The sequence below is a fragment of the Apis laboriosa genome, unplaced genomic scaffold, assembly GCF_014066325.1.
Source record: "Apis laboriosa isolate Shangri-la unplaced genomic scaffold, ASM1406632v1 scaffold34_cov151, whole genome shotgun sequence".
Lineage (NCBI taxonomy): Eukaryota > Metazoa > Arthropoda > Insecta > Hymenoptera > Apidae > Apis > Apis laboriosa.
In genome coordinates, this window is record NW_025222928.1 from 1,604,650 (window position 1) to 1,632,100 (window position 27,451).

Sequence of the window (27,451 nt, forward strand, 5' to 3'; positions counted from 1 at the left end):
ATCGTTTTCTGTTCCAGGAGGAGACACAATACAAGGAAACGGAGTCTCTGTTGAATCGAAGCAACGATGTCAAATCCAAAGTGGCTAAATGGCAAAATAACAACGTGGAGAGCAAGTATCTGCCGGCTGGGCAGGATGATTCCTCGAAAGGAGCGGAGAAAGGAAAGGAGAAGTTCTCCTCGAGGACCATCGAGGGTCAGAGGTCGTGGGAGGAGCAACGGATGGAGGAGATTCTGGAGAACGAGAGGAAGAACAGCAAGAACGAAATAAACGCGAAATTGAATAACCAAGAGAACACCGTGATTGAAACGAAAATGTTCAATTCTGAGAGAAACCAACGAAAGATCAAGAGGATCGATTTGAAGGCGTACGGGTTCGAAAATGAATTCTGCTCCAACAGAACGATCAGAACTTCGACGCCAAGAGTTGTGAATAAGTTGGATCTCAGGTCTTTCGGCTACGACGATGGAATTCGACGAACGCAGTCAAATATTCAATTGAACACCGTCGACAATGACGAATTCAAGGTTGCTAGGTACACCAATTTGTCGCAACAAAAGGATTACAAGGACGATAGTCAAGATGAGATCGAGAATCGAGGATCTGGGGACAACAGTTTGACGCAGAGCACGGAGACACTCAACAAATTCGAGGACGAGAGTTACAACGAGTTCAAATTGAGGCCCGCGAAATCGGTGCCGAACATCACCAAGTGTTATTCGAACAGGAACAGCCAGAGGGAGGAAGAGGAGGAGTACGATCGAAACTCGTTCGACGAGTTTGAAGTGATAAAGACCGGATCGGTGAGGAATCTCGCGAACAATTATAATCAGAAGACTGTTAATATTAAGAGTAGCCAGTCATCGATCGACGGATCAGAGAACGATGGGGATAATTCTTTGGAGAGGACGCAGAGTCATCAGTCGTTGAACGACATGAAGAAGAAAAGTTCGAGCGACGAGGAGTTTGATAATAAGGTGTTGCCGATGCCATCGGTCAGAAGGCTTGCTGAGGTATTTAGTAAGCAAAATGAACACGTTCACGTTCCTGTTACAAAGGTGAGAATAGTGTTTGAATGATTAATGATTGTAGAACGTTTCGTTTAAAAAAAAAAAAAAAATGAATATAGTAAATTCGTCGTATAGCAAATTATCGAATTTTTAGAAATGTTTCGTTTTTAATAATATTTGGATCACTTGCACAATCGTTCATAGTTACAAACGAAAAATTATAATATATTATAGATCAATACACTGATCTATAACTGATTAAATATTTAAATTATATTTGATTACGTTTATTAATATACACGTATGTATATATATATATATATATTTTTTTTTATTAGGCAACGAAATCATGTAACATGTACAACGAGAGATCTTCGACGCCAGAAATTCAAATAGTTGAAACACCGAGGCAAATGCACAGCCTAACCGCCAGATCACTTTCGAAACAATTTCGAGAAGGCTTGAGGCGAATTCCAAACAAAGTGACTTCACCTCCGGCTAGCCACGTCGTTATGGAACAATGCAAAGGCGAGAACCAAATGGAAATAGTGCAACCGAAGAACGATGTATTTAACGATACGAACGTGATCCTACCGGGAAAATTGAAATCGAATATAATATTCTGGGAACAGATGCAGAAAAAGATGTAAAGCATATCTATTTGCTTTAAATTTGGTGCACGTTTGTCAAAAAAAGAGAAAAGAAATTTATAAATCAATGTAAGGATCAAATTAAAGTGATATATCGTGTATAGAATCCTGAAACAAGGAATCTAGTAATATTTTCTTCTTTTAATACGATTAAAATTATTTTTTAATTAATTTAATGAGAAATTAATTCGAAGAAGTAAAAGAGTGGTTAACATCCTTGCTCAACGTAAGAATGTTTTAACACGATACAACAAAAGGAGTCGATTAATTGTATGAAACAATACAGGCTCAATGATCGATTAATTCACAAAAGCAATTGCATTCGCGACATGAAACGTCGATGCGATATGTGTGCCAAATGATACGAACCCGTGATTAGCCAAAGAGAATATTTTTGCGAATAGTTCTTTTGAAACATGCAAATAATTTGAACTGAACAGCAAACATTTTGAAAACTAATCTATTAAAAAAATCCACCAAATTTTACATGTTTGCAATAAATAATTGTAAATATATATACCGGAATATAGTCGAAAATATCAAAATTATTTTCTGTACATAAAAAAATCTAATATAGTTACAAAGTTATATATATATATAAATTTATTCTATAGTATTCTCATGTATTACAATACTGTTATTATTTATTGACGTCTAAATATACATATATTGGTGTGTATATATATATATATTTAAATTAAGAAAATCGATGGGCAACGAAAATTCTTTAATTAATAAAATATCGAAGTTTGTATGGAATAATCTTACGTTATCTGTGTAACTAAAACTGTGCTATATCGATATTATATAGAAATATATTGTTTATTATCAAAAAAAAAAAAGTATAAAACTGAATTTTCGCCTTCAAAAACTTTCAAAAACAAGAACGGATTGAGGATTGTTAAGACAGTATTAGGAGAAAACTAAGGAAATTAAAATTGTTAAAATATATTGCATATTTTATTCGAATATTTGCACATACATATGTGTGTGTGTGTGTGTATATGTCTAACTGTCTAGTATCTTTTATGGATATATTCTACATAATCATAAAAATACTATCTCTTTCAAAGAATTATAAAAAATATAAAAAAAGATCATAACTTGTAAAATCATTGCATTGATATGCTATTTTCAAATATATATATATATATTTTTTTGTTGAAACAGTATTCAATAATATATGCATCTAGTTTTATGATACGGTACAATTTCTAATTCAACTTCGTGTTCTCGCCGATAATTCCACAGGAAATGATCGATCAGAACAGAATTAATATTTGATTTTAACTGATTTTTTTTCTCTTTAGGACAACGCTCGATTAGATCTTTCACTTCATATTTGACTCGTTCGATCACTTCTATCGTGCAACCACGAATTTCAATTTCCTCATCACTACCGTTTTCTAACTCTATATCTGTAAATATCAAATACCGTGCTATCTAATAAGCAAATTGTGCCACTTACCTTTATCGTCTTCTATTTTATAACGTGATAAAGAAATAAAGTAAAGAAAAAAAATAACTGATAAAATGACTTACCAGATTCTAGCTTACTCATGAGAGTGTTGCTGTAACGAATAGCACCAAAATGTAGGAGGATTTGGGGAATACGATAATCGGCGAACATCGTGAGATAATCTATGTCCCAGAATTCGCCAATCCCCTCCCCTTTGAAGCAGGCCCAAATATCGCCCACCAGTATCTGAGCCCTCTTGTAAAAACTGACTGAAAAACGAAAACAATTATTATCGCATTTGCCTCTTTCATGAAAGAATTTTTTAATACAATTCTTTTTCATCGGAATAAACATAAGTTTACCTCTGTGAATTTTATAGTCTGCCTCATCTTGGTAAGATTCAAATTCCTTCACTATACATCTGAGTAAATTTTGAGCTGAGTGAGAGCTCAATTTGACACAGTTAACAAAAGTACCTAGAAATAAAATGGAATTGTTAATCAATTATAACACGTGAACAAAATGTTTGACAAATTTTAATAGGTTTTTAAATTCTGTGCACAGAATATTTTGGTAGTCTAGTGTATAACTTTACAGCCTGTTAAATAAAATCTTCTAAAGGGAATCGAGAATTTAGAAACCTGATTTAATTACAAAAATATATTCTCCATCTTGACAAAGGTCGGTAAAGTTTTGCACCAGAACTCTTAATGTACAATGTGTGATGATCTGAGGAAAAGGATTTCAAGCATGTACCTTGATACTTTTCTAATAAAACTTTTCCAGCATCTCGCAAGCATTTTACTCTTTCGTCTAACAGCGGAATATTAGTTTCTGTATCGCCACGAAAAATATATTCAGCTTCGGATCTCGTTATTTGAGAATAATACTTGGGATCAACTATAGGTTTCCCCTCCTGTTCGAAGTAAATCATTTAAAAAAAAAAAAAGAGAAAGAGAGAGAGAAATAAAGAGAGAGAAAGAGGAAAAGAAAGAATGGGCATATCTATTGGTAAAATTTCAACAATAATTAAACGTTCTTCCGAGACGAAACACACGGACGTGTCGAAGTATTTTTGAAACGACCAAGACAAACAATCCACGAACAAAAGAAGCTAGACATAACGTGGAAAACGAGAAAGTGACATTTTACGTGTATATCGCGCAAAATTCCAATGTAACCACAATATGTTGTTTATTATTAAATTTATAAGGGTGCGTATATTAAGAAATTTCTAAGTAATCAGAAAGATATTACTTCCCGACGAGTAAGATGAATCCATCGTGCGAGCACTATCCGACTGATATGATCAGTCTTAAAAGACCCACGTGAGTACACGTGACTCGAGTAACGGGAGATTTATTTTTCATATAACAATTTTTCGAATAAAATCAGGAGTCTAGAGAAATTCTCCGAATCGATCCCTAAACCGAAAGGTGCTATTCCACATTTTGGTCTGCCAAAATGGAAATTAATGCCTTTAGAGTCGAAAATCCCAATGGTCCCCGGACCGGAAGGCGCTTACAACTTCGCTCGTCGTAAACTCGGGGAGAGATTGTGGATCTCAGCGCCCGACGCGGAATTCAACTTGAGCGATCCTTACGGTTATGAGATAGAATGGACTTACGATTCCCTTCACGACAAACATTTGCTCCCTCATTTCTCAAAACCGAATGTCATTCGACATTTGTTGAAGGCCGGTTTCATTACTAAGAATCTAGATGCGAAATGTTCCTTGCGAGATTACAATATGTACAGAAGATATTTGAGAAGGTTACATTGTGACAGTATAAAAAAAGAATTGAACAGAATAACGAAAAAATCTACAGAGGAGAAAGCAATACAGTACGCGCAACATCAGGCGGAGAAGGAAGTAAAGAGGTAAAATATTGAAGATATATTGTTGCGATTATTGCATTCTTTTGGATAAAAACTTAAAGAATAAATTTGCCTGTTTGTGGCAATACTATGGATATAATTTTTGATTTTTTTTATCAAAAATATTGAATCAAATGAATGTGTTATTTAAAAAATTCTCCAAAAAATTATTGTATAAAAAAATTATATGTACAATTTATAATAATTATATAATAAAAATTAATATTAGTTTATAAATTATATTATAATGGAAAAATTTACTTGATCAATATTACAATGGTTAAAGAATGGTTAGTTATATTTCTATTTATCTTTCCCATTGAAATTCTGAATAGTTAATGAAACATTACTGTGTGCAGATAGCAGAGATTAATGTTTACTCCTTTTAAAATAAAATTAACTTTTAATTTATTCAATATTCGCAACAATATATTAAATTATACAGAGTGTCTGAAGCATTTTTTTTTTTTATATCTTCTATAATTTCTAATTTAATTGTTCTTTAAACATTTCTATTTAAACCAGACACACTGTATAAATAGAATGACCTGTTATTTAAAAATAATGAAATACAAGACAACAATTCATCAGATTGAAAGAAAGAGAAAGATTGATGGAATTAAGAAAATTTGCTATAAAAGAGATAAAAATGGCTGAGAAGCTAAAACGACAAAAACAAAAGGAGATGAAAAAGAAAATAGAGAAAAGATTGATATTATTAGAATTACAAAAACGAGAAGCTCAACAAATGCGATATATGAAAAGCATAGAGAAAGCTGAATTAATTCAACAAAAACAAAAAGCAGCACAAGCTATTCGACGGCAAAAAATAATTCACACTCTACTGGAATGGAGTAAAAAAGAACGTGTAAGAAAAAAAATGATGGATCGGCGATTAATACAAGAACGGGAAGAGAAACGGAGAATCGTAAAAGAAAAGTATGTATAAATGATAGAATAATTCGTGTTAGAGAATTGAAAGTTTTTTTTACGTTATTTAGATGGGAAGAAAGACAAGAATTTCAAAAGAAACAAATTGAAAAGGAACAATTTCTATTGAAATGCATAGAAGATCAACGAAAAGAATTTATAGAAGCATATGAAGAGAAAGTAAGAAGAGAAACAGAAAGAATGAAAAGTATATTATTGAAATTTATGAATTATTTTTCTTTTTTTTTGTATGTATACTAACAAAGTTTGATGTTTTTTTTTTATAGATCTTTTTCATGATGTAAGAATGTATATAAGATGTTATTTGGCTAGGCAAATGCCTTCAAAGAGAATGCGAATTTGTTGTCCAAAATATTTTTATAATGAAGAGGTATTTTATATGAATTTAATAAATATGAAAAATCACAAAAATCACACATACTATTTTAAACTGCTAAGATGCTATTTTAATTTTAGGATGACTTTAAAACCGATGAAAAAAAATTATTATCTAAATCATATGCTGGTACAAAAAATGATAAGGTAAGAATATTCAACATCTTTTATCAAGATTGTAAATTATATAATCAATTCAAATATTGCATGTATTTTATATGTTCTATGTTATTTATATAATATTATATATCATATAAATAAGTTTATCTAATAAAGATATAATATTATTTTAGATAAAAAAGTTAACTGAAACAAAAAAGAAAAAAGGCAAAGAGAAACAAACAGATAAAACAAAATCAAAAAAAGAACCAAAAGATGAAAAGAAAATAGAAAAAAAAATAAATGAAACTCAAAAAATTGTAAAAAATGGAAAACAAAAGAAAAGAAAAATAAAAAAGAAAAAAGAAATTAAACCAGATATAAAATCTGAATTAGAAGAAGTGCCAGAATCTGTACCTCCAGAAAAAATAGAATCAATAAAATCAATAACACCGCCTTCTATATCAAAAGAAAAGTGCAGGTGTCAAATAATTAGGGATACTCAAAAAGGCATTATACCATAATAATAGATAGAATTCTTTCATAAATTTAAATTTATATAATTTCAACTTACATTTATAGCTCTTTTAATAGCAGCACATAATGCAAAATATCCAGTTTGATTATTAACTGTCCATTTTGGACAATTTTTTTCATTCCAAAAGGAATAATTTAATGTATTCAAAATAAATATCCAATCAACTGCTTTTGGATCTTCAGGAGAAGGGTGAAATTGACATTGAGAAAAATTATTTACACTTATTTTACCATCCTTAAAACCTTTTAAAACCTGTAAATGTAATTAAATATATTAAATTTTTTTATCTTATTTTTTTAACCAATTAAAAAAATATAACAAAGAATATAAATAACATCTATTATATAATTTTACTTGTTTTTATAATATATTGAAAATTTATATATGTATAATTTAAATAATGTTGAAAAAATTATTTACCGCATAAGCAACATTTTTGACTCCTTCATTTTCAATAAAAACATTTTTAGAATATAAATTTATAAATTTTGCGGAATCCTTTGGCATCAAAATCATTGTGGAAAAAATATTACCGTACTTAATTATAAATTAAAAATAATTTATTTAAACAAAAATTCGACAAACACTTAATAATAGAATAAGTACATTTACTTATTTTACAATATAGTCAATAGTCACGTGATAGTATCCCGTGACCTAAGATTCTTAGCACGTTAGCAACGACTGTCTTGTAAACAAACATGGCTATGAATATTAAAATTTGTGAAATTGTTTTTTAGATTGTTTATTAATTATGTGAACAGATTATTATCTTGAAATGTTCATATTAGTGTCTCAAAACTTTATTATACGTGAAATTAAGGTAAGCATTTTAAGTTTTGAAATTGTATAGTTGATATTGAAAGTACTTTTTCAGGACTATACACAGCACATGTGCACTATAATTGTTTACATTGAGCGTTAATAAAAATCTTTTTAGATTTATTAATTTAAATTGTTCGAAAATAATATCAAAAAGTAATTATCTTAAATATAATAGTTTATATATCATATATTTTCTTTTATTATTATTTTAATAAAGAAACTTTTAGGTTATTTGTTATGATAATTTAATGCATATTTTTATATGCATTCATTTATCATCATTTATCACAATTAGCTATTTAGGTTATATAAAACTTGGAAATAAAGTTTATAAGATATTTTTTACGTGTTTTTTTTTCTACCTTGCATAATTCTATTATCATATTTACATTTATTGACATAATTATTAATGATTGTTTGATAGTTTGACATCAATAACTTATATTTTAATTTTATTGATGTTAAATATTATTTATAATAAAATAAAATTAAACTTATGTTTTGTATTGAATGTGATATTTAAGTTTATAATCAAAATATAAAGTGTCATATCACTTTATTTAATCAATCATAACATTTAATAATACATAATTTAACTGATAAATGTATTCTATGTTTAAGTTTTTACATAAGGACATGCGTTTCTTATTTTACGGTACACTCGATTGTAGGTAATACCTAATTTTAGTATCATAGGCAACTATTTTCTGTAAAGTTTGATAAGATTCGAAACTTTAACACTTCATTTGTAATTTACATACGTAATACAAATTATAATCTTCAAATAATACGTATCATCATATTTACATATAAAATTTTATTATTGCAATATTTAATATACTAAGTTTTCTGCACATTATATCTCTGCACATTTTTTTTAATTTTTCCTTCACAATTAATAAAATGATTTTATGATCTTATATTTAAATCGTTATATTTAAAATGTATATACTTTTCCAAAGATTTCTTCTAAATATCAAATAGCATGATTAAATAAAATACTTTGAATTACGATGTAACTTACAAAATATGAATATTACAAACATGTTTCGAATCCCAGAGTTTGAAAAGTCAAATGGTAGTGTGCTTCATCGCATTCATTCATTCAAATAACATATGTACATAATACCCTTCAACATAAAGTGAACAGATTAAGGCTCCAGCAGGCTATAGGCTACATTCTATAATGTACAATGCATTATGTACTTTGTTAGTTTTTGTTTTCGCATACATGTCTGGTTGTGTAATGTGTGGTTAGCGATAGCACCAAAAGATTTTTCAACATCATTATTTGATACAAATGATTCATAAAAATACAATATGATTAACACAGAAATCAAGTTGCAATGATTAACATTTATTTTATTCGGTATTATTAAACTTTGCAACATATTTGCCATAATAGATATACTTATCATAAAACAATAAGTCTTAACAAAAATGTATAAATTCATATTTTATGAAATATAAAATATTGGACAAGAATATAGTAGGCCTTGCCCACCAATATTTATAATGAATGAAGTTTTCCTTTGTATATTGAATGCTATGAACACTTAATGGCATTCTGTACCAAATTGTGAATTGATGATAGATGATATATCTATCTTGTTTGATATTATATATTTTGACATCACTGTGGCCCCAGCATGCTATTATATTATACATAGCATGAAACCAATATAATAATATTCATTTAAAGATATATTAAACATGTTATTGTGCTTTTTAGATGTTACAAGGCTTAAGTGTTAAACAAAATTATATCATTGTGCAACTAATGAATTGAAATTTTAATAATCATTGATTCTGATATTTTAACTCAATGATTTTATTAGGCTGACCGAACATGCACATGTTAGACAGCAATTTTTTTTCCACTGTGCAATACTTTATATTTATTTTTAATGTTGACTATCAATATGAATCAAAATGAATGCATTCAATCTTTCAATATTAAATTTCAATTCTAAATTATAAACTATAAGTTTCAGAATTATTGGAGTAGAATTTTTTATCAATAAGATAGTAATCCATATGATTAATTATAACAAATAATTTTAGTAAATGCAATTCATCAAAAATGTTCATATTATTGCACAAGATCATAAAAATATAAATCAAATGATTTGTGTTTATTGAATATTAGATTATTATCTGATTGATAGTTTAAATGTATTTAATAAATGCATTAACAAATTTTAATATTCCACTCCAAATTTCATGTTTGATTTTGGCTATTAATTACAAATTTTACATAGTTCAATTTATTAAATATAATTTCAATAATTAAAATTTTTACAAAAAATAAGACCAAGGATCCCTGTTACCCCAAGAATATAATTATTAAATACTAATAAATTTAGCTATAGATTAATATATAAATCGATATTCTTTTTAAATACTGTAAAATAATAGACGGTTTAATCATAGAGATGAATGTTTTTAAATAATATGTAAGTCTTTGTTATATATGAATTCAAAGTTATATCAAAGCATTTGCTAATAAAATTCATTAAAAATAAAAATATAAGATAGTAAATATATTTTTTAAGCAATTAGAAATTGTTAATATAGAATTTTAAAAAGTTGATAAAAAAGAATATATTGCAGTTAAAATGTCAAAGTTTTTTTTTGCTTCTTTTTTTTCTTTTTTTTTCTTTTTTTCTTTTTTCTTTTTCTTTTTTTTTTTTTTTTTAAAGAATCGATAACTACAATGACGTTCCTTTTTATTATTTTTGTTGGTAACAAGATACATTAAGGGGTCCAGAGGAACCTTGAGTGGCATGCATGAGTTTCAGTCAAAACATGTTTAACCAAACTTTATATAGCATCATTATATTTGCTCCCATGCACATCACACCTCCAGACTTCACCCATGCAGCAAAATGCGCTTTTTAATTATTTCTCTTAATATTATATAAAAAATCTATTTCTATTGACTTTTAAGCTCTTTGCCAATACTGTACGATACAATTTTGTTCCAGTCAATTTTCGTTCGCATAACAGGTAATTGCCTTCGTAAGGCCTTAAAGGTTGTGTCTGACATTGTTTGATAATTTTCCGATATAGCAGTTTGATAGTCATTTTCTGATTCCTCAACAAGCCGTATTAGTTCTTTTGCTGTTTGTTTTTCACTTGAGATTGGTAAGCTTTCTTTTACTTCTTTGCTACTGACCAATTGTACATTTCCATCTTCATAATAATGAACTTGTACTTTAAGACTACCTCTTAATTCTGCATTTCCAGAACTTGGACTAAAACTTACAGTCCATACAGAACGCCAACGGCCATTCCAAAAATTTTTAGGTTGAAATTGATGATCTTCTATGCAAGCCGTTAAGGTAATGTTACCTATATAAATGATTGCCATTTTTTATTTATAATTGCTATTTTCAAACAACTAAACTTTAATAAAATATAAGAAAGTAAATAATACCTCCTTGACTCTTTCCAAAAACTGAACATGCACCATGTCTATAATGACTTTGAGTATAAGTTGTTATTTCATCTTGAAGAGCTGATCTCCAAGGTTCAGCCACAGAATCTGGTTCATATGGTTCATAATCCTGTGCTTCTTTTCTAAGATGGTCATATTTAAAACTTTGCTTGCTGCGAGCATCGTAAAACCTTTGCCCACCTAGATCATTGTGTTCTGTTATAAGAGCAGGATATTCGGTACCTTCAATCTGAAGTCAAAAAAATGAAACAAATGAATAGATATTAACATAAAATTCACAAATTAAAAAATTTCATGGTACAAAATACTTATAATGAATTATATTGATATCTAACCTTACTTTAACTGAATCTAACTGATAAAATTATGAAATAAAAATTATTTTCCCAAATTATATAATGAAATCAAAATTGAACTAATTTTATCAATTTAATTAATCTTAAATATTTTCTATTAAAATCACTACGAAATGTAACTATAATTAACCCTATTGCAGCGTACGATTTCGATGGAAATTTCACTATGATTTTCACATAGCAACTGTTGTGTACCGATTCGAGGATTCTTTAGATAAACAATCACATCAGCCAGGTGAACATTATCGCGCTCCAATTTCACTATAAAGTCAATGTCACCTGTCGAAATTCCGAACGCGTGTTGCTCAATTAGGAATGTTACTAGACATTGAAATTTGATCCAACACTTCCCGGGGATAGTATAACCTTCGATTACCACAAATACTAAACAATATCCCAGATACTATCACAAAAAATTATAAAAGTTCATCAGAGAGGTCGATGATGTACCTTAACAGGCGTGAGCTGATCCTTGTTGTATTGAGCAAATGCTCCAGACGCACCCTCCTTCAACAGGTTGTCGTTGTTTAACAAGACTCTCACATCATTAAAAACCTCGTTGAATTCGCCTGGTGGTGAGTGCAGTATAAAATCCGAAACTATTCGTACTTTTTCTTGATCAGGAATCACATCTCCGTCCGCCGCCATCTTACCTTTCCACTGGCACGCACACTCCGCGATGTCAAACCAAGGTTAGTGCAGTGCAGGTTGTACCGGCGTATCGAAGCACTGCCCCATATACCCGGTGACGCATCACAAAGGGGATACGTATCTCTATTCTCTTAATCAACTCTATGACATACATATTTTTCTATACTTCCTCACATTCCAATAATGTGATGAATCATACACTTAAACATATATATGTGATGCATACACTTAACAAATGATTATATTTATTCTGAAAAAATATTATATACATATATTTAATATATTTATTTAATTTTTTATGTTGAAAGTGAATAATTATACGATGTTTATTTTTAACATTTTTTCATATAATAAGATTATAAAATTATATAATGACTTACATGCTACGATTATTATAAATAGAATGCAACATAAATTATTTTTCTTATTGAAATAAATATGTTTAATATTTATTTCTATATATACTTTTCTTTGAAAAAAATATATTCAAGAGAGAAGATGTAACAAAGGAAAAATATAGAAATGATTTCCAATTACTCGTTTCGGAGACAACTACTGTATTCAACGAATCTTGACGAATATAACCTTCGAATAGCATTCGTGATCTTTTCTACAAATTTTCAGACAGACATGGTTTATGTACAAACAGATAGGGTAATTTATTAAAATATTTTTATCTGTTTGCATAAACTTTTATATCAAGAAATGATCTCTTATTAAAAAATCATCGCCGGATATGTCGATTTACCCGCTAAAATTTGAATAGCTTTTGAAACGAAAGAAAGAAAAGAAAGAAATTTAAATTTAAAATAGAACATAGCATGTATTTGTATTGAAAATAAACGAATATATTCTATGCATAAGGATCTATTTTTTTTAATTTTAGATTTAAATATACATTATATATACAATTTTGAATAAGTATTAAAATTTTTTGAATTTTTTAATTTAAAAAATTTTTAATATTTGAATGATTTTAAAAATATTTCATTATTCATTAAATTCATTTCATATTAGCGTAATATTAATGTAATAATTAGTTTTATAATAGTTTTTAGGTAATATCGCATAACGCTGAAATTATGGCAGATGATCCAAATCGAGACCTTTTGCCTGTCAGAGAAGGTTCTTGTACGGATACTTTTAGTAGTATAGGTTCGTATCTGTCTTTTACGATAATATTACTTTTCATTTTTATAATTTTTATTTTAAACAACTTAAAGATCCCAGGGATCGGCATTGCGTAATTAAACTCGATCGTTATCAACTGGAGGATAGATATTTGCGATTACTCGAGGAAGCAAATAACTTGAAGAAACTAACAAATTGTCAGGAGGATAAAATTAAACGATTGGCAACAAAGTTGATGAGAGTAACCGCAAGTACAAGGCCATGTTCGCTTGCTTTAAACATTTATGAAGATAAAAATAAAATAATCGCTCTTGAACTTGAAAATTCCAAGGTAAGAGTTAAATTTTTTTTTTCTCATTTTTACAAAAAAATTCAAAGATATAGAAATAAAAATAAATAAAAGAATAGAAAAAAAAAAAAAAAGAGTAAATATTTCATCCTTAAATAAGTTCTTTATGAAATCTCTTCCTAAATTCATTTTCAAATAGATAACTGTTACGATTAATTTGATAACATTGCAATTGACTTTTCAGCTCAAAGATAAAATCACAGTGTTGAAAAATCAACTATTGAGTCATACGATAAGCAGTAGATCGTCATCAAAAACTCGCGTGAGGCCGTCATCCGGACGCATGTAAGTGTATAGCGTTCTATCACAATTACAAGTGATCCATAACGATCTATGATTCACACTCATCACGATAGATAACTGAATCGAGATCCTTGTTTTAGAACTTGCCGTAGCGAAAGCAGCCGTACCAAATTATGTTGTCATTGTTTAGACGATGATACGTCCAACGTGCAAAGCTATCTCGAAAAAATCGAGGTAATAAAATCGATGTGGTTAATTAAAATATTTAATAAATAATTAAATAATAAATATGTATGATTCCTCTTCAAAATATTTAAATTTATCAATCGTAAAAAAATAGGGATAATGCATTTTCAAAATTATGTATATTTGTCGAACAGGAATTGGAATCGCAGAAAAGTGAAATGTGTTCTCGGATAATTCAATTAGAGAAAGAGGTAGCCACTTATACCACTATTTGCCAAAGAGAGAAAGTAGCGGACAATGTCGAGTACATAAAGATTTGGCGAGAAATGAAGCAAATAAACGATAAACTAATAACCGCCGAAAACGAGAACGGGTCATTGACCGCACAAATCGACGATCTGAAGAAGAAGCTCGACGAGAAAACGAAGTAAATGCCTCTTATACTTATCGGTGTTTCTAAAATTCACAATATTCGACCAATCGAATAGTACTTACATCGTACTATAATTCTTATCCTCTTTTTTTCCTTCTGTTTGATTTGCATGATGATTTGGATTTGTATTTTCATTTATCATCATCAGTATTCTTTTGACCGCTTTTTTCTTATAAATAAATTTTATCTTAAAAATCTGTTTCCATATCAGATCAAGTAAATTTTATACGCTGTGCTATTTTATTTATAAGATAAAAAGTTTGAGTAGATTTATAGAAAAGAATATTATGCAATTAGGAAGAACGAAATTATGGCGTCGGAGCTTTTATTGGAGAAGAAACGAATAGCGGAGATCGACGAGCAAATATTGAAAACGAAAGATTCTGAACTTTCGTTACGAGAAAAGAACGAGCAGATAAAAGATCTCCTAAAAGAGGTAAAGATACTGCAGCAACACAACGAGGAGCTTATAATACTGAACTCGAAATATACAAAAGTGGAGATAGAGAACAAGGAATTGAAGAAAAAAGTCATCGATCAACAACACGATCAAGAGACTTTGAAAACAGCTGTTGATAACGAACAAGCTAATATCATTGCGTTGCAAACCTCGAACGAACAATTGTTGGGAAAACTCGAGGAATTGCAGAGAAACATAGAAAATTTAACGGTCAGTAATTTTTTTTTTTTCCGAATCGATAATGTCGATCTCTTCAAATAAATTCCATCTTCATTTTTCGATCGAAAAAATTATTTTTTTTTTTTTTTTATCGACGGATAGATCGATATTCTACTCGATAAATTTATTTAGAATATCAATAAACGTAACAATGATTTTATTTCAGAGTTACCAGACGCAAGCGGAGAAAGCGGAAGCTAAGGACGCGCAGATATCGATATGTTTCTCTGACATGCAGATATCAGCATTACCTACAAAACATGATTTGACGTGTAAAAATATCGAGGCCCAAATAAAGTGCCGCAAGTGTTCCGAATTAGAATATGAAGAGGTGAACGCGGTGAAAAAAGAGAAATGCAAGAAATGTTGCGAGCCAGTAGACAACGAAGATTTACATAAGAACATGTTATATAATTCTCGTATAAAAACAGTGGAGAATAAATCGATGCAAACAGAAATTGTGAAAACGACCGTTGTGGATGGGAAGGATTATAACGAGATTGTAGCATCTAAGAAAGAAATATTGATAAAAGAAGTTATAAATTCCGAATCTCAAACTCTATGTTCGGAAAGTATGAAACGTGCCATGATCACGGATTCACAGTGCTACAGCTTGAGTCCAGACAAAATGTTGAAGTTTTTAGAAGAAGCGCAAATAGGTACAACATGTACGGAAGCAATAAAACAGAGAAGCACGGCCACTGACATTGATTACGATATTTTGGATCAATATCAGAGACAAAGGCAAGTTGTCTCTCTTGAGAAACTGCTCTTTGGAGATTCTTGATTATTGTTGATTAATTATTGGTTGTCCGATTATTGTTCGCGTTATCTTAGTCTTGTGTTTATTTATTTTTATGTCGGTCAAGTGATTTGATATCGATATAACGTTTAGATTTATAATTAAAAAAATTTTGTGTTGATTGAAATTGGAAGGTTTAATATCATTCTTCCTGATAAATTAGATAATGATAATAATTGTGACTAGTACGAGAATCTTTAAAGCTTCCGAATATTTGTTGGAAGATTTTCGTGTTCGTTGGAACGATATATAATCGTATAATATTTTAATAAACTATAATAATAGTTAAGATTTATAGTTAATAGAACAGCATAATAAATTTCTGTCTTGATATTAATATATTATCTTATTTCTTATTCTTCCTTTTCCGTGTAATATTAACAATTTAAATTGTAGATACAATATATCTAGAAATTATCGTCAGACACTGTGTTACAGTTCTACAGAGAAAAAAGCAAAGCAAGAAACTTTTGAACTCAAACTTCAGCATCAGAGTAGGAAAGACAAGATAATTCCTTTGGAAAAGCAATCGGCAGATCCGAATAAATTGATATCCGTGTTGTTTAATATTCTTCAAGAGTATTCTTTGACTTGCACCATACCCAAGGAAGCCTCTACTCTCTATCGTCCGGCGAAACGTCCAAAATTTCCCAACATCGATAACGATGTAAAAACAACGGTATACAATGACGACGTGTCAAGCATTTCCTCTTCAAAGAAAATTTGTTGTAGCCCTTACAAGCAAGAAAAGATAAGGAAAAAAATTTCCAATACGAAGAAACGTCATCGAATCAAGATGATCAACAACACTTGCACTTGTACCAATTTGAAATACGATGGGAAATGTACACATTGCTGCAATACCTTGGTGAAATCGGTAACATGTTGATACATTATTAACGGGAAGATTAATCGCGGAATACGATTAGCATAACGGAAATGTAATGAAAAAATCGAAACGAAGGATGTTAAGTTTCGTTTTTTTTTTTTTTTTTCGTGTCGCGAAATTCTTCGAATCAGAATTACGAAATATCGAAAATACACAAATTTCGGGAACGCATATCGAATCTCGATAATTTTTATTTAAATAATTTTGATTTCGTTTCGCGAAATTCATGTTTTGTCTTTTGAAGTCAGTTGCAGAATGATGTCTCTCCATACGAATCTTGGAATAAAAATGAGAAAAAGAACGGAGAGAATCCGAAGAATATCTCGATGAACTCTCCAGCATCGTTGCAGGATTACGTCAAGCATTTGGATAAATACAAGGAATTTATGACCGAGGTGAGCTATCGCTTGGATACCAAGTAAGACTATAATATAATTCTGTTCATCAATTTAATAAATATTCGAACGCCGTTGTTCATTAAGAAAGATCGTATCACGAAAATTTAGATGAATGAAATTGCGGAAAGTGTACAAGCCATGGATCCGATACAAAATTTCTTGCAACGAGAACATAAATCCGAATCGGAAACCCATTGCAGCTTGGAATGTCCAAATATCGATTGCATCGATATTTCGAACAACGACTCGTTTCCATTGGTGATCGCGGAAGGTCAGGGCCTTGTCGAGCTTCACATCGTTTCCTTGCAACTTTCAACGTCCGTTAGTAGTATCACGAATAAAACGAAATATCCCCAATACGTGTATACATAATTTTGAGAAATATCGATCGTTTGTTGTACCAGGCTAAGCAGATACTTTTCCAAGAGAAGGATCTTGGTAACGTGTCGTTATACGTGAGTTGGAACATTTGGAATCAAGAAACTGCCTACACGCCCACCCTCAAGTGTCCCAAATTAAACTTCAACTCGTCCTTCGTATATCGAATCCCAGATCTGTTCTCATTTTTCAACTATATCCTTCTAGAATTCGTCATATTTCAAGTGAACGTGTATCAAGAGGATAACAAAAATTTTATAGTGGCCAGGGGAAAGCTTTGCATCAAGGATATATTGGACTATCCTCAGAACAAGCTCCACTATATAGCCCCTGTGAACAGCGTTATCCCGTGCACGGTCGGCATGAATTTTGGCCAATTGTCCTTGTGGGTCAGATTGAGTTGCGATCTCGAGAAGGTGGAGGCTTTCAAAAAGAGGCGTGGAATAGTGTCGGATGTTGAGAAACCAAAGAAAGAATTGGAATCGAAAGTTGTGCCGAAAGAAGAGATAGTACCGACAATAATAACGGAGCCGAAAAAAGAGACGACTCCCGAGGAAGATCCCGAAGTTCAATACGAATCAAGTACAGAGGAGATGATCGATAAATAATAAAATACGTTTTATATGAACGATGGAATAATCCTGTTTAAACATCGATCCATTTTCTTTAGATGATTCTGACGAAGTACAGTCGGTCGTTCTTGAAAAGGTCCCCGATTTGGAAAAGAATTTGATCGTGATGAAGGAGACCGATGAGGAAACTAACGCCTCTTTAAAGGATCCTGCAATCAACAATATGCTGTTTAAATGGAGAACCGAGTTGAATGAGGAAACGACGAATGAGGAAGAAAGTAATTTTAACGAAAGGTTGGTGGTAAAATGGTTAAGAGAAAAAAGAAAATTAAATTTAAAAATGCCACTTTTGAGTAGATTTGTACCTAAAGAGAGGTTGGATCCGGCTTTATTTTTCAAAAATCTAGAAAAAGAGAACGTAAGAGAAATGCAATATTTCAATGCTTTTATACGACAGTTAATATGATTCAAGATTCTTCGTTCGATTCTCTTTTTTTCATCTTTTTTTAATCTTCGATTCGCGATATATAAATTCAGGATATTGACGTAAACGAGGAAAAATCAAACGACACGATTAAGGAAGTGGCCGAGGTGATAGTGGAGAAAAATTGGAACAAGTATAAGGAACGGAGTCTTCGAACTGCCAAGGGCATGTATCTAGCAATCGATCTAGCAATTGATTTTCTGGATAAATTAGAATTATTCACGAGAATCACTTTCAGATTCCGTAAAAATCCAAGAACCTGTCATCGATGAATCCATTGATAACGTAATTTTCTTCTCAAATTCGTTCTTTAATCGCGAAAGATTAAGATTTCACCCAGAGATTTCATTCCCTTGTTTTTTCCCCCAGGAAATTGAGAAGGATGTGATAATCATCGAAATCATAAACATGCATTTGTTTTCGACATCTTATGTTATGCAGAATCCCGATTACGAACTATTTTACATCGAGTATTGCTTCTTGGGTTATTGCGGCGCTGATATGGAAACGATTTCGGTGAGAAAACCATCCTATCCGAACCAGTTGTTCGAATTTAATTTTAAGAAACGTAAGTAAAAACAATCTCTTTTACATTTATTTTAAAACAAAAAAGAAAAGAAAAAAAATTGGAAAAAAAAATAAGAAAAATATTGTTCGCAGTGTTTCGAATAAGCGAAGATAAGTATTCGGTGCAAAGCGATATCTTACGTGCGATGTTGGACAATACTACTAATCCTAATATAAGATTCATTGTCGTTTGTGAACCACTTCCGGAAGAAACAGATATGAAAGAGTGTGTGGAAATAGGGTAAGATAAGAGAAGAAATCCATCAATTTCATCCGTATTAGGTAAAATATATCATTCGAAGAAATTGATTGTAGATACGCTAATTTTAATATAAGAGAATATGCATTAGGAGAGGCTAAAAAATATAACTCGCTTCCTATCTATGGTGTAGAGGAACACGAAGAAATTGGTATCTTAAAGGTAAGCGTAATACTGGTCAATGATTACAAGTATTCTACGTTAAATAATTTTTATCGTCTCTCTCTCTCTCTCTCTCTCTCTCTCTCTCTCTCTCTCTCTCTCTCTCTCTCTCTGTGTTTCTTAATTCTTAATCCCTTTTATTTTCTTATTTTGTGTTTAATCTTAATGTGTTTGTAGATCTCTATATTAGGTCTCGATGCGATACGCCAACGACTAGCGAAACGTAAATCGATCATAATATAAAATTGGTTGATATATCTGTGTATTTTCTACGTGTAGAAAAAAAAAAAAAAAAATGTGATTACTATTTGAAAATTAAAAATTTGTAAACATCTGATTAAAAAAAAAAAGTGAAGTGATGTGATCTCTTTAATGTAAAATGCCGTGATTAAAAATTACATAGTACAAAACGCCGTGTTTATTAGAAGCTACTTACATCATACATAATACAAAGTATTCTACATTTTTTTTGTATATGTGTTACTATTATATTGCAATATTGTTTTCGTACAAACCATTATCTACGTATAGATAGATCTTTATTTTTTTTTTTTCATTTTTTTTTTTTTTTTTTTTTTTTTTTTCCTCTATCGTAGTTCCATCTCTCGAATTCCAACATTTTTTTTCTTTCTTGTTTCGTTAAGTATTCCGCGTCATACGGATTTCAGGAGGCAAATTATTCTTAACTTTTCGTCTTGTTATGCTTCAATGTCGCATTCTCAGTGTTTTCGCCTTCTTTCAAACTGGACAATTGCGTTTTACGAAAAATATCGTTGAAGACACTCGTGGCTGCCTGTAAATCCTTGCAATCCTTTGGTTGTCGGGCAACGGACCAAACCCCTGCTATAGTGTCGATACCTTGACAAACTCTGCAGGCACCTAAACGATTATTTTATCGATAATTTACATATTCGCGAATTCCGTTGAAAAATATTCTACTTATAATTAATTTAATTTGAAGAAAAAAAAAAAAAAGAAAGGAGAGAGACATGGTATCAGTTAGTTGGTCGTTAGAGGAACAAGAGAAGAATTAATTATAAAGTTTCAAAATTGTTGATAAAAAATTTTGATTACATGATGCGGCATTTGACACATGATCGTTAAAAATTAGAAATTGTTGAATTGTTTTCCCCGCGTTGGAAAAATATAAATATATATTGGCGAAAGAAACAAGGTACATACCGACAAACACGGCAATAGAATTGGTATAATTATGGGTGGCGATGAGGGTGAACGGCAAGCCACGTTTGAATGGGACGTGACCAGAGACGTTCCACGTTTCATTCAACAAACTTTCTTGTAAACGGGATGACGTGAAGTTGGAAACTGTCACTACTATAGTACGATTCACGACCCTCATATCCAGTTTCACTCCGGCCTGAGTTGTTGACCAGGACCCTGACAAACGGCAAGGTAAGCCTAAAAATATCGCTCGTTTCACATATCAGGGACAGGCAAGCTTCGAGCCGGCCTACTATCGTTTCTCCGAGAAACACGTTTATTTTCCACGTGCGACGCGCGCCATTTACTCCTCATTTACTACCTTACCTTCTCTGTTCTTGTTGTTCTTCAACCGATCGTCCTTCAGATCCTCCAGCTCCTCCATTATGGTATCAAGTATTTCGTTTGCAACTTGTTTCGTGTCCCTCACAGCGCCTGTAATATTCGTATGATCACGGTCCACATTTTCCTTCCCAAATGAAATATTTTGATTCAATTGCCTCTGGTCCTCTTTCATATTGTTCCTGTTCTTGGAAAGGAACGATTGATACTCCAAACCTCTGAAATTATTGTCCCCGTAACCAGTCGACTCTTCCTTATAGACCTCGTACGGTCTCTTCCTTATGTAATTTATCACGTCCAACGTGCGATCGTTGGAATAAGGCAATATTTGTCGATTGTTATTTTCGTTCATGTTGATCTCCTTATTTTGACCCCCGTTAATGTTGATCCCAAGGGATTCAAGGATCTTGCCCAATGGTTGATCCATGGCGTTGGGAAGACTGACGGATGGACGATTGTAAAAAGTCGATTGCAACGCGTAGTTCTCCATATTTTTTTCTTGATTCTCTAATTGATTATCCTGCTGGGTTTCCTGCTGATTATTGTAAAATTGGATCGGGAAGTAATTGTCCGCGTTTGGAATTCTCATACTTTCCGGTTGGTTCATTATATTGGTCTGATCGAAATTCCCACCAAGCGAGTTTGTATCTATCGGTTGATAATTGTTCAAATATTGAGGCTGGATCAACGGTTCAACGGCCCCGTTCAAGTTCAAGTTTTGGGGCATGTTGGTGCTCAGACTTTGAAATTGTTCGCCAGGAATTTCGTACTGATTGTTCGAGTATTCGTATTGGTCTGGATTCTGCGATTCGATGACAGGCTGTCGATCACCACCGTCTGATTTATTCGGATCGAAGGTATCGTAATTATTCGACAACTCGGAAACGTTGTTCCCTTCGAACGCTTGCGGATCTTCCGGAACTTCCGCCGGAACGCTCGGCGCGGCATACGAGGTGTCATAATTTTGATTTCGATAGTCCAAAACTCCATAATTGGTCGCGTAATTGAACGTGGCCTCATCCGGTCCGAGTACTCGAGAATTCCGATTTAATGTCGCGATACGGTCATTTGTCGGATAATTCTGAAAATTATTAAGAGAATTGACATAGTCGTTCTTGAAACCACGATACGTTCTACGAGTATCGTAATCCGGATAATACGGTTGCAAGTCTCTATCGAACGGACGGCTGCAGTCACGATAAGACGTGAAATTTAAGGTCTGTCGTGTTAATCGATCGTAAGGATCTCTCGAGTCGATCAGTTGCGGCAAAATTTTATTCGCGGCGACGTCTTGGAGTACTTCGTCGTCGCTATAGTAATCCGAATACTCGACCCCTTGGTCCCCTGATTTCTTTTTCCACGGATTCTTGGTCGTGGTCTGCATCAAATGTTCGATCATCTTTTCGCTCTCGTGATTTCGCAATTTCTCGTCATTTTGCATATCTACAAAAATGGATTCGGTCGTCTCGATATTTGGGGACGAGGAGAAATCAACGTAATCGCTGTCGTCTACGTGAACAGCGGTGACTTTGTCCCTCGATTCTGAGATGGACGTGTTTTCGCGTGATATATCATCGAGATTATCTGGACTACGTTTAATCGTAGTATTCACCCTTCGCTTTGATCGCTTTGTTAACGTGTTAATGTCCCCATTGCTGTCCAACGTTCTCTGAGTAAAGATACATTTTACATACGTTTATCCACATGCGTAGTAAAAATTTACCAGTTGGGGAGGAATAGAAAATTAGTGAGAATTGCAGAACGAAGCTTACCTACCTTAGGGGATCCCCTCTTTATCTGAGTAGGTTGTTTCATGTATCTTCTATGATGCCTGGAAATCAAAAGAAAAATACCATATACACGTGTACCATTCGAATATATATGTATATATAAAACACGGAATAATACGTGTTAACAAAGCGTTTAATTTCGATCGATAATCTTCTCTTCTCCCAAAGAAAAAAACAAAGGAGGACGTTTTTAATTTTTAAAAACCGTTCGATCACTTCCATTACCTTTTTTTCTTCTTCTTCTTTCGCCCCTTGTGCCTCAACCCCTTTCGATTTCTTTTGTCTTCGCTCAGCTTCGAGTTACCCTTGGTCATTGGTATCTTCACCGTGGCCTGAAGATGACCCGGGGGCGACACGCGCGAAAGTTTTCTTATCGTCTCTTGCACCTTGGGCGATTTCAGCGCGTCCTTGGCCATTTTGTGGGCCAATCCACCAGTTTCGATATCTGATCTAGGAATTCTATAATCCACGGGATCGGAGACGATGCTATGGCGCATTCTCAAATTCTGTTCGTTGAAGTATCGATTGTTCTTGCTCAATTGCCTTTTCTGTAGCATGGGATTCCTATCTTCATCTTGAATCGATTTCTCGTTTCCTTTCAAAAATGTAACGGTCCGTCGATGCGGCACACCGGCCGCCACTTTCTTCTCCTCTGACGGTACGAACGATAATTTCTCGGCATTGGTTTCGACGCAAACGGGGATTAGTAGCGGAACGATCATGGTCAACCTGTTTTTTTTTTGTTTTTTTTTTTTTTTTTTTTTTTTTTTTTTGTTTTTTATCTCTCGTTAATAAAAATTATCCGCCAACGTTTCGCCTCCGTCTCGTATTTCGTGAGGAACGAAATCGGTAAACATATAATTAAAATTTTATTCGCAATTATGCATACCTGAATAAAGTTAGCAGCATTCCTCCACGAGGTAGATCGGTCGAATGATTGGTGCTGGTGCCATTGAATCGGCGTACTCGCAAGATGGGACGTTTTAAGCTCGTACTTCACCGCGTGGAATCATGTCAGTTCAATCCTTCAATTTCCAACTTTTCTCCGTGTCAATTTTTCCAACCAATAATGTCCTCGATAAAAATGTAATAAAAATGGCTGTTCACGCTCAGTTCTTTCGACACGTTGACATATCCCCAGAGAAAGGTTCGCAGAAAGCGCTCGCGCGACTTTCGATGCTCGTTTCTTCTCGACGACCAACTTTTGTCATCTTATCTGTCCTATAGAATTCACCTTCACGCCGTAGGGAATATAATTCGTATTAATCCTCCCCCTTCCTCTAAATCTAGGATCTATTCCTCGAGAAAAGACCACTCGTAGCTCGATTCGGTCCATTTGCTCGTTTCGAATGGCACACGCGTGCACCTAAATCTACGACAACGTACGCGTCTTACGTGTGTATATATATATATATAAATGCGTGTATATACGTGTGCGTGTGCGTGTATACGCGTGTACAAGCGTAGCTTTCGAACAGAGCCGATCAAAGCGATTTGGAGGATGGCCAAGTACACGCGTCGGCCTCAATTAGTCAGATATTACGTATGAATGTCGTACACGCGGCTACTTTGCATTAATAACACGGAAATGAACTTACAGAACTTAAAGTGTAATCTTTCGATACCGTCTCACGTTTTATATGAAAATCGAAGGAAGCCAATCGAGCCTTTTAAAATCGACGCTCATGGGTATAATGCAACACGTGATATATTATTTAATTTCTTCGAAGGCCCCTTTCTTGTTTCTTCCAAATTGAGTATTAAACGATATTTCCTATTTTTTAGCCTCTTAACAATTTGATCCTCCTAAAAGGATTGGTATTAATTTTTGGAGAAGAAATTATAAGAACAGATCGATTTTTGAAATCAGCATCATAACGTAAAGATTCTCGATCGAATTAACACCGATTCCAATTTAAATCATCTCTCGCGTTTCACTATCACTTTCCAAATATATATTTTCGCGTAAACTTCGAAGCAAATGTAACGTCATAAACCAACTTATTTATACAGTTTATATCGAGGATATGGATAATCGTGATTCCACTCTTAAGTAACGAACGACGCAAGCGTTGGATCGAGGAAAAACGGCCCAATGGGACATATCTCGTCGGTCGTAAAAGTACATCGACAGCGGATCCGTGTGCGGTGCGCGTATTAAAACCAAGTCGAGTGCACAAATAGACCTCCCAACGATCCGTCGAAGTACCATCGGCGCCGGACAGAAGACGGCTGTTAGCAGCAAAAAGGACGAGTGGGAAAGTAGAGGCGAGACGGTCCAGACTGTCGCACAAATTATGGTGCAACGTAACGCGAATGCACAATGTATATCGAACGTCAGAGAAAAGCCTGGAGACATTAGATAAGCATTCGATTATTATTAGAACCAGCCGAAAGCAACGAACCGATTCGTCTGCTGAAGCGATTATTGTCAGTCTGTCCAACTCGATTAAGATAACTCATGTCGATTCTACGAAGCACTCGATTTTTTGTTCGGAAGAGGGAGGAGAGGAGAGGGAGTTGGATTTCTGAGCGATGATTTGATATTTGTTTTTTTTTTTTTTATTTCTATGCGGAACAAATTGTTACTATCTCGTTTGTTTTTGACTTTTGATTCCTATATTCCATTTTCGATTATGATATAATATATAATATACCGATTTTTGGTAATAATTTTGATCTGTCGTCGAATTGAAAGAGGCGCACGAGGGGGAAAAATTGGAAATTTGCGTGGTTAAAGAAACAGGGGAACAGGAATGTCAATGCCATACGTCGGATACCAGACATACTATGGCAATTGCAAAACAATTCTATTTACGAAGAGTGCGAACAGTTTGGAATGGCTGTAAATCAATCGCATTATACACCGCTAAACCATGAAAATTGTGATGATCGAACGAATTGGCGATTTATCCTATCCTGGGATGGGCGTGTATTTTTAAATCGATCGATTTAAATTGTGCAATCGAGCATTTCTAATTATTTAATCGAATCGCTTGGCGCGCTTACAACAGCTTCGACGAAACCAAAATCGGAACGCATGAGAAATTAATCGCTCGAGGGATATCTCATCTCATATACGAAATGAACGAGATAATAACGATTATTGCTCGTTCGTATATAACAATAATAATAATTCACAATTGTGTAACGATCCTCTCTCGTTAATTACTCTGAGAGAAACCTTGGCTCGGGTACAGGTACGACGAGGAGGAACACTAAAGAGGAATATCAAAGGTCGCCATTTCTACAAACGAAACGCTTTTCCATTATATTATATTATTAGCCGGATCGTTTCTTAAATTCAATAATAACAATCTCCTTCTAAAATTATAATCAAAAAGGTTACCAGATTCTACTTCTTCTGGCTTTACCCTTGAGTAAATCGTTTCGCAACGCCGTTTCGATCAAATCTGCACAAGCCAAGAGAGAAAGCTCTCCCTCGAATCTCCCTCGAATCGGCCCATCGGAACAACAGGTGCGTCGTTCTATTCTTCCCCCCCAACGATAAGATCAACGATCACGATCACGATGACGAGGGGAACGTTGGCGAACGTTGTGATGCCGATGCACAATGTTAGTCTCGAGAATGATAGATGGAAAAAAACGGGGNAAAAAAAAGAAAGGAAAAGAAGAGGTTAACGATGAAAAGGAAAAAGAAGCAGAAGAAGAAGAAGAAGAAGAAGAGGCAGAAGAGAAGCGTGGAGGGTGTTGGGACGCCTTGCGGCTGGCATTGGTAGCAGTCTCGAGATAGCCGCCGGCTGGCTTCCTCACCGCCTCGGGGGATTTATTCGGGGATTCCGAGCGCAAAGTGGTGAACGATATATCCAGTGACCGACCCATCGATCCCAATCGCGATATTAAAAGGCCAACAGTGATCGAGCAACGAGTGTGACGCAAGGGTGACCGCGTATTATATTCTTTTCTTTTTCTCTTCCTCCTCAAATCGGCCAACCAAAATTTCGAGGGACTACCACTCTGTACGTGTTTGGCTGGAGGTGAGTAGTCCGTCTAACATTTTCCACCATCGCTTATTTTTCCTGCCCACGTTTCGTTCCTTTCCTCTTCCGTTCTTTCTGGCCGTCGTGTCAGCTCGTCGTCGTGCTATTTTCGTGAGTGTTGTGCAAGTGTCGATCTCGCGTTCGGCCGGCACGGCGTGTTGGCTTCGACTTCTAACTCGTTCGAAACTCCCCCGAATTTCGCCGGGTTGCAGTTTTTCGACTTTTTCTCGTTTCTTTTTCTTTTTTTTTTTTTTTTTTTTTTTGCCCTCCTTTTTTTGTCCTCCCGGTGGACGAAAGGTTGGTGTCTCCTTTT

The 27,451-nt window shown here is 33.3% G+C and overlaps 5 protein-coding genes across 6 annotated transcripts in view; 2 read left to right on the forward strand and 3 right to left on the reverse strand.

The window, feature by feature from the left end:
- The window catches only part of LOC122714646, a 48,116-nt gene extending 45,690 nt beyond the window's left edge, over positions 1-2,426 (forward strand). Inside the window, exons 22-23 of the mRNA XM_043936152.1 lie at positions 18-1,058; positions 1,349-2,426. Of these exons, the coding sequence (XP_043792087.1) occupies positions 18-1,058; positions 1,349-1,660 (1,353 nt within the window). The 3' untranslated portion in view covers positions 1,661-2,426. The remainder of the gene's footprint in view (positions 1-17; positions 1,059-1,348) is intronic.
- A 188-nt stretch (positions 2,427-2,614) lies between these two features.
- On the reverse strand, positions 2,615-7,536 carry LOC122714648 (queuosine salvage protein). 2 transcript variants are annotated; one of them, XM_043936168.1, is made up of 6 exons: positions 7,381-7,536; positions 6,997-7,212; positions 3,876-4,035; positions 3,482-3,595; positions 3,203-3,388; positions 2,615-3,078 (listed from the first exon to the last, which is right to left on the reverse strand). In XM_043936168.1, exons 1-6 carry the CDS (start codon positions 7,474-7,476, stop codon positions 2,834-2,836), a joined length of 1,017 nt encoding a protein of 338 aa, XP_043792103.1. In that variant the 5' UTR covers positions 7,477-7,536; the 3' UTR covers positions 2,615-2,833. The 2 variants fall into 2 exon arrangements, with proteins under 2 accessions (XP_043792103.1, XP_043792102.1); XM_043936167.1 differs by having other exon boundaries at positions 3,203-3,595.
- A 5-nt stretch (positions 7,537-7,541) lies between these two features.
- On the forward strand, positions 7,542-20,148 carry LOC122714650. Its single transcript, XM_043936170.1, has 20 exons — positions 7,542-7,783; positions 13,304-13,407; positions 13,476-13,714; positions 13,917-14,017; positions 14,116-14,209; positions 14,356-14,588; positions 14,892-15,264; positions 15,440-16,017; positions 16,514-16,952; positions 17,213-17,359; positions 17,471-17,683; positions 17,767-18,322; positions 18,411-18,606; positions 18,670-18,730; positions 18,850-18,961; positions 19,035-19,081; positions 19,166-19,364; positions 19,457-19,604; positions 19,679-19,784; positions 19,962-20,148. Exons 2-20 carry the CDS (start codon positions 13,335-13,337, stop codon positions 20,025-20,027), a joined length of 3,981 nt encoding a protein of 1,326 aa, XP_043792105.1. The 5' UTR covers positions 7,542-7,783; positions 13,304-13,334; the 3' UTR covers positions 20,028-20,148.
- LOC122714649 (F-actin-capping protein subunit alpha) lies at positions 8,328-12,697 on the reverse strand. The gene is made up of 4 exons (XM_043936169.1): positions 12,633-12,697; positions 12,052-12,502; positions 11,225-11,474; positions 8,328-11,139 (listed from the first exon to the last, which is right to left on the reverse strand). The coding sequence occupies exons 2-4, from the start codon at positions 12,247-12,249 to the stop codon at positions 10,721-10,723; spliced, it is 867 nt and encodes a 288-aa protein (XP_043792104.1). The 5' UTR covers positions 12,250-12,502; positions 12,633-12,697; the 3' UTR covers positions 8,328-10,720.
- Positions 20,149-20,466: 318 nt separating the features above from the next.
- On the reverse strand, positions 20,467-24,046 carry LOC122715124 (uncharacterized protein DDB_G0283697-like). The gene is made up of 6 exons (XM_043937046.1): positions 24,027-24,046; positions 23,363-23,866; positions 23,124-23,178; positions 21,333-23,016; positions 20,967-21,203; positions 20,467-20,663 (listed from the first exon to the last, which is right to left on the reverse strand). The coding sequence occupies exons 1-6, from the start codon at positions 24,044-24,046 to the stop codon at positions 20,467-20,469; spliced, it is 2,697 nt and encodes an 898-aa protein (XP_043792981.1).
- Positions 24,047-27,451: the final 3,405 nt, after the last annotated feature.